The sequence below is a fragment of the Leptonotus elevatus genome, chromosome 3 (genome assembly GCF_054856555.1).
Source record: "Leptonotus elevatus isolate MCC_2025b chromosome 3, RoL_Lele_1.0, whole genome shotgun sequence".
In the NCBI taxonomy this organism is placed as follows: Eukaryota; Metazoa; Chordata; class Actinopteri; order Syngnathiformes; family Syngnathidae; genus Leptonotus; species Leptonotus elevatus.
The window spans coordinates 1252468-1260000 of NC_141241.1; the positions used below are offsets into that span (position 1 = coordinate 1252468).

Here is a 7533-nt window from a genome sequence, read left to right on the forward strand (position 1 = left end):
GGAACCGCTTCCGACTCTTCCCCGCCTATCCCCGTCAGAAAACCCTCATTGACACGTATACTCATCAATGGCAGACAGTGAATGACCTAAAAAACAAAATGGCAGACTTACTTCCTGTTTTACATGACCGCTTGATGTTTTTGTAGGCTTCGAGGGATGATTTTTGTAAATTCTGTTTATGGCAAATGCCTTAAAAAGGCAATTTATTGGGACTAAGATCATAATTCATGTTTTTTTTCCCTGACCGTATTTATGTGGCGAGAACAGGAGTAAAACTGTTGGCGCAGATAAAAGAGTGTTTGGGCTTATGCTCCTCGTACGCTCGGCGTTCATTTACATGCGAGAAATTAGGAGGGAGGAAAATGTAAACAAAGTCGTCACAGCAGACTGGTCAAAGCTGCAGAGGAAATTCATCGGCTGCAAAAAGCCAGCTTTGCAGATCTCACGCACGCCAGCAGAGTTTAATGGAACAACACAAGAAGAGAGCGGCACATTTTCCGCATGCATCCTCCTACTCAGCATTTTCAAAGTCTCCCAGTCGTTCTCCAGTGGAAACAAATGACACAAGATTGCGCCTACCTTTTTTGCAGCTTCACGAATAAAAGAAAAAAAAGCTCTAAGACGTCTAAAGTTAGCATTTAGGCTTTCCAGGATGAAGCATTTTTTTCCCCTGCAAAATTCTCAAGTTTCCCTCTCATGTTTCCTGGTAAACACATCGTGTCGGACTCATCTGTAGAAACACGTTTTACTTCAATATTGTCTGGAGATACTTCAAGATATGCTGAAGAAACAGTTGGATAAGTTGACTTTTTGACGGATAAATTGACGTTTGCGCCGCCGTCCATGTTTCTACACGGGCGTTTTTTTTTTTGCAGATGCAAGCATTTATTGAGCTCATTGTCGATAGCACAGTCAGCTCCAGTTGTTCATGGGCTACGGTTACATGTGTAATATGATATGACGTACTGTATGTGTGAACTAATTGGTAGATAGTGTTAGTTCATCATCACCTTAAATGGTAATCGCTAGCGCGCTCATGCTAATCGCGATTGCTAACCATTTTGCATAGGCTAACTTTATCGGGTGTGTTCACTGTGTTATAATGCTCATGCACAAAATATAATAAATAATTAGTTGTTATATCCACTCAATTGATCTTAATATTATGATTATGATTATGATTATGATATATGCATATAAAGGGCTAATTCCATGGAATAAGAGATTTGATAGTGATAGCCTTCATTTCCATTTTGCTCAAAAAACAAAACTTTTTTGAAATGCCAACTTTTTCTTAAAAAAAATATGTTTGTGTTGCTAAAATCTTTTCACCCAAAACTTTTTATGCTTAAATATAACTTTAGAATGTAAGACTTTATGGGTCTTTTATCGTGTAAAATTGCCCCCCCCCCCTCCCCTCAAATCTACTTACTCTACTCAAATCTTTCATTTTTTTTAAACTGCCCCAGTATACCCCCATTCCTTACCGTAACCTCAACCATAACCCAATTCAAACCTAAACTCTAAAACCAAGTCTTGACCCTCACGAAGAGGTCTGAACTTGGAGGGACCAGCAAAATGTCCCCACAATTTCAAGTCGGTCCCCACAATGGTAGTTAAACCTTGAAAAACACATGTGTATTGGCCCCACAATGTAGCAAAGCCAAACGCACACAAACACACATAACCGTAACCCTCCACACACTTGACTGACATCCTTGCATAACGATATTTGCGCCCCCCGCAGGCTGCATGAGGGACCTGCGGCTGAACGGCCGGCACCTGCCTATGGACAGCCAGAGCGCACGGGAAGGTGTGTCGCAGGTCAGCGCACAAGGCCTCACCACGGGGTGTCCCTCCGACTCCTGCAGGAGGAACCAGTGCAGCCCCCCCTTCACCTGCGTGGACCTGTGGCGAGTGCACGAATGCAGGTGAGCTAAACGTAGCATGCTAACAGTGCTAAAAGTGCATTGTTCATTTTGGAACGTTGCACGCTAATGTGTTGAAGTCAGTTTGACATAGGTTGAATGCTAACATGCTAATTGTGTGCATGCTAACATTGACTATGCTAAAACAACAGTAACATGCTAACAAGGGTTATGCTAATTATGTAGCATAACAGTGGGTACTCTGGCATAAAGCATTTTATTGGAGAATTGATCAAATGCAAACATGCTAACAGTTGCTATGCTAAGACATAAAAAGTAGGCAAATGGACCTTTTCTTTATGTGAAAAGTGTTTTTTGGGAGGGTTTCGAGTTGCTTATCGATTCTCTTTGAGGTGTGAGCCACTCGCGCCACTCAGAAATGGACCGCAACCAACTTGTTCTGCCACTGTGGACTCGTTAAAAGTAAACACGGATGTTTTCATCTGGATTCTTTTTGGTCAGATGGCATCCCAGGCTTCCTCCTCCTCCTCCTTGTTTCCTGTGTTCTCCTCGTCCACCTCGTGTTCCTCATCATCATTTTCTTTGTCCCCTTGTTCTCCTCGTCCTCCTGATCGTCATCGTCTTACGACACTTTTTCCATTTTCTCCTCCTCTTCCTGCTCCTGACGCTTTCCTCCCCCCTTGTTCTTCTCGTCCACCTGGTGCTCCTCATCGTCCTCATCGTCATCCTCATTTTCTTTCTCCTCGTCTTCCCCTCATCGTGCTCGTTTCCTTGTCTTCTTCGGCCTCTGTGTCCTCTTTTACTTCTTATCCTCCTCGTCCTGATCTTCCTTCTCCTCCTACTCTTTGCTTACGCTTCTCATCATCTTCCAACGTCAACATTTTCCTCAAGCACACCTTCCTCCTCTCCTCCTCTTTTTCTCCTTCCCCTTGTTCTCCTCGTCCACCTCATGCTCATTGTCTTCCACATCGTCCTAATAGTCATCATCCTCCCACTCTTCCTCCCTTTTCCCCTTGTCATACTTGTTTTCCTTGTCCTCCTTGTCTTCCTCTTCTTCTTATCCTCCTCATTGTCTTTTTCCTTCTTGATCTCCTCATCCTCTCCTCCTTTTCTCCCGATCATCCGCTTTCGCCTCATCATGCCCCTTTATCTCGTCCTCCCTCTCCTCCTCATCATATTCTTCTCTGGCCTCGTCCTCTACTTTCTCCCTTTTCCTCCTCCTCTTTCTCATTGTCCACGTCCTCCTGGTGCTTGTCGTCTTCGCCTCCCTCCCCACGGTCCGCGTGCGGCGCCTTCAAAGGCGCTGAAGCCGGGGCCGCCCGCTGGCTCTGGGAGCTAATAAGCAACATTTCCGCCTCTTTGCTTTTAATGTGTCCGCCGTGTGATCCACTCTCGCGCGTCTTTTTCCCGCCTCCGGCCTCCTTCATTGTGCCTTTTCATCCGACTCCTCCGCGGTTCCCGTCTCCGTCTCCGTCTTGCCCCGCGCTGAGCGAGATGAAGCGGCGGCGCTAAGTGTTCTCTTTGTTTTACTAGCCACTCGATAGCTGCATAGCAGGCGTGGGCCAAAGATGGCCCGCCGAGCGTTTCCATTATCAGGAAGCAAGTTTCCCTTGTGTCAAAATTATTTTTGCCATACTGTAATTTATTTGCCAATTGATCAATTGTAAAAAAAAAACATTGAAAACTTGTAGTGGTATATACTTTGTATATATATAGTGTACGACGGCGTATTAGGGCCACGTTATATATTTTTTTTAGAGGACGGGGACAATATAGGAAAAAACGAGTTCACAAAGTGGCAAATTTGAGACTTTATGAAGTGGCAAATTTGCGAGAAAAAGAAAAAAAAACTTACCAGAAATACACGTATCATACTACTCGACTGTTTGTGCCAATACTTTTTGGTCGGGTTTCCAAATAAGAAGATAGTAATTGCTTTAGCATAGATTAAGCATCTGATGTTAAGCAATCACTCTTTGAAGCGTTGTGTACGGCCAGCGACAAAGACGCCTGCTTCACTTTGCGAAGGATCAAGCATTTCAGTTCATTTTGTTAAAATGTATACATTTATGTTTCCAGAATTATTATTTACATGTTCATCCATTTAATTATTTATTTATTTTTGTACAAGTATCTAAGTTGATGTGTTGAATCTGCTGCTCTGCGTCTTTCGCTTGCATTGACCTAAAGTATGCTAGCTTCTGATTGGTTAGTGTTAGTCAGCTGATCAGGAAGTGTTGTCGCTCTGGCTGCGGTGAATGACGAGTAAAGTTTCAATTAAGAATGAATCCGTCTCCATCCTGCCTTTTCATTTTATAAACAGTGTCGCATTAACCACCAACAAATCCTCACATGATTAGACTATAGCTACGCTAGTTGTATTTCTTGTAAGTTTCTGTGTTTTTCTTGCAAATTTGCCACTTTATAAAGTGGCAAATTTGCGAGTTCTTTTCTCCGAATATTGCCCCCGCCCTCTAAAAAAATATATATTTATACATGTCCCTAATACGCCGTCGTAGCTTTTGTACACAATTTCCGAGTTTGTCTTTTTCTTAGATCTGCATGCAAAGAAAACACACACAAGCGTCAGATGCACAATTGTGGCTGTTCTCACTCCGTTTACGGCAGCTTGTTTACTCTCAAAATAAACACCTGATGACAATTTTCTGTTTCTTTTTCTCCTGCAACATAGCGAGCGTCTCATGATTCTTTCTTCTCTTCTAATTTTAAGCGTAGGAGTCCTTAAGCGCATCGTCTGCCTTTTTTCCTCACAAAGTACGGCGACGCGATAACGAGGCTGTAAAGCGTTAAGTGTCAGTGATAAAGTCTGCTAATGACGCCGGGAGATGCAGACTACATTTAAATCAGACTTTTTTTATTTTGCTATCTTTTTCTTTTCTTTTTTTGAAAGGGGGAAAAACATTTCTGGGTGGAGAATTTGCATGCATAAAAGATGTTGGTGTGTTTCCACTTGCGAAAGCTGAATGTTTACGCTCCGATCTCATTAGCGGCGACACCTCGCTAACCACCACGCGAGATGATTGACAAGCGCTGCCTTTTTTGTAGTCTGCCAGGTTTGTTTGGCTCAACTCGCCAGCAATCGCCATTGATTGTTGTTCCAATTCATATCAATTGTTCACATCGCCAAATGGGTGGGGGTCCAAACGGGGGTGAACGAAGTGGACTACAGGAGCAGTCTGGCGTTTTATTTGACCTCTTTTTATTCACTTTCATGCTCTATCTCCCTTCTTTTTTTTTTTCTTCAAAAAGAAAAAAACTTTTGTTCATTCGGTAATGTCATCATCATTGCTCTTTTTTTTCTTCTTTTTTTTTGTATGTGTAAGTGTATGTGCGTGCGTGCGTGCGTGCGAGTGTGTGTGTATTCGTTAGCTCACCAAAAACCTATTAGAAAAAATCCCATACCGTTCACCTAAACCGAACACCGCCGTCAGGAGACCCGAGGAAGGACCAAAGAAAACAAAGGAAAGTGAAATCCAGCACCGGCCAGACACCACCCACCGGGCCACCAACCAGAATTCCTCACTAACTCCAGAAGCATCTAAATTCCAACAAATCCCAAAAAAATCAGGGAGACCTCAAGAGACCAAAGGAGAGACCGAGAAAAGGAAGGAAGGACAGACGAAGCCGCGTGAGATCCACAGACACCAGCCAGCCTCCACCGATTCAATGACCCGAGGAGGAAGCAGATTGTGTCTGAGTTTCGATAGATGCTGGTGCGGTGGATCTGGCGTGCATGAAAATCTCCACCAAAGACGGGAGCCGTCGACCCCCGCCGGGACAGAGCAAGCGCAACACCTCAGGGCCCCCCAGGCCGCGGCAGCGCCAAAGGACGACCCCCGGGCCCCGCCGGGGCCACCGGCCGGAGAGCAAACCCAGGAGCTCTATCTCCCAATTCCAATACATACAACCACAACTCTCTTTTTTGGGCTGACTTGGTTTGTTTTGCTCTGTCTGACACTCTTGCGCATCCTTTATAGTGCGCCCCCTTGTGACCCGATGGATAAGCCGCACCTTTGTATTAGCCGCAGGGTCGAATGCAAGTAAAAAAGGTAGCGGCTTATGGTCTAAAAATTACTGTAGGTGGAGCTGGCCGCCTCAGAATTTTGTACACAGGAAAAACCCTGTATTTTTTGTTTTTCACGGGAGATTGTTGTTTTGTGTGCGGTTGATTGTTGTTCTATTTCTGAATAGATTGTTGTTGTTCAGTTTAGACTGTTGTGTGCTTCCAGAGGAGACTTTTTGTTTTTCGTTGTTCTCTATCAGAATAGATTGCGGACAGCCACCATCTTTTTTTCTGTAGTATTGTGTCTCTTTTCTTGTGCTTGCTTCAACTTGCCAGCAATCAATGACTTTGCTCGTCTTTGAGAAGTCGTCGTTTCTTTATATTGGAGCAAGCAGCGTGAATCAAACCCAATTAGGCTCTCCCGAGAGGTGGAGGCAATCCGCAGGCCGGCTTGAGTGTCCGGCGGGAGCGGACGCGAGCAGGTGTTAAATTTTGCCGTAAAAGGTCCCGTAAAAAAAAAAAAAAACGCGCCCGTAAAAAGGTCAAGCGGGGGAGTCGACTTCTCGTTTATACCACTTGAAAGCTAATTGCAGTATCTGACTTTGGCGAAATATCTCAGAAAATAAATGTTGTGTTTCACAGCCGATTTCAGCGTATTCTGCTTCAGAGTAGATTTGTAGTCAATTGTTGGTCTGTTTCAAAGTAGAATGCTGTTTGAGTTCACAGGAGGTTAAATGCATTTTATTTGACAGTAGATTGTTGTTCTGTTTCAGGCGAGATTACTGAGTTCATAGAAAATATGAATTTGACAGTAGATTGCTGTCCTGTGTCAACGTTGATTGTTTTATTTCCTTCCATAGTTTATTGTTGTTCTGTTTCACAGTAGATTGTTGTACCAAATCAAAGTCGATTTCACACAGTAAATGATTGTTCTATTTCGGAGTGTGTTGTTGTTCAATTTTTGTGTCGATTTTTGTTATGCATCACAATATATTGTTCTATTTCCCAGCAGATTACGAACATATTTATTTGGTCTGTTTCAGATCAGATTGCCATTTGAGTTCACATGAGATGATGCGTTCATTTTACAGTCCATTGTTCTCCTATTTCAAAGTACTTTGCTTTCTTTCTCGTAGCGTTTTTGCTCATAGTAGATTGTTTGCCTGTATCAGAGTCGATTTCGAAGTGGATTGCTGTCACGTTTCTTGTCGTTGTTCTCCAGGTGTCCTCCGGGCCACATGGTCCGCGTGAACGGCAGCAGGAAGTCGTGCGCGTACACGCTGTGCGCCACGCGTCCGTGCCACCGCGGGACGTGCGTGGCGCAGTCGCCGTCCAAGTTCACCTGCCATTGCCCCGACGGCCACCGGGGGCGCCTGTGCGAGACCGCGCTGGCCGTGTACAGCGACGACATCGGCCTCAGCTTTAGCTCCCTCTTCGCCATCTGCATCTGCTTCATGGCCCTACTTGGTAAGGCGGCCATCTTACATTGTCTCTCTGTACAGTGAATTTAGGGTTTGCTATCTGTTTGTCTACAGGAAACATTTTTTTTTATTTATTAGTATTTACAAAACGAATTGTATTTATAGCATTTTTTTGCGGAAAAAAGAAATTTTATACCAA

The 7533-nt window shown here is 44.0% G+C and overlaps 1 protein-coding gene across 1 annotated transcript in view; it reads left to right on the top strand.

The window, feature by feature from the left end:
* LOC147176593 (neural-cadherin) overlaps window positions 1-7533 on the top strand; it is a 222590-nt gene that overhangs the window by 201978 nt on the left and 13079 nt on the right. The window contains 2 exon segments of the mRNA XM_086071071.1: window positions 1748-1931; window positions 7136-7380. Of these exon segments, the coding sequence (XP_085927197.1) occupies window positions 1748-1931; window positions 7136-7380 (429 nt within the window).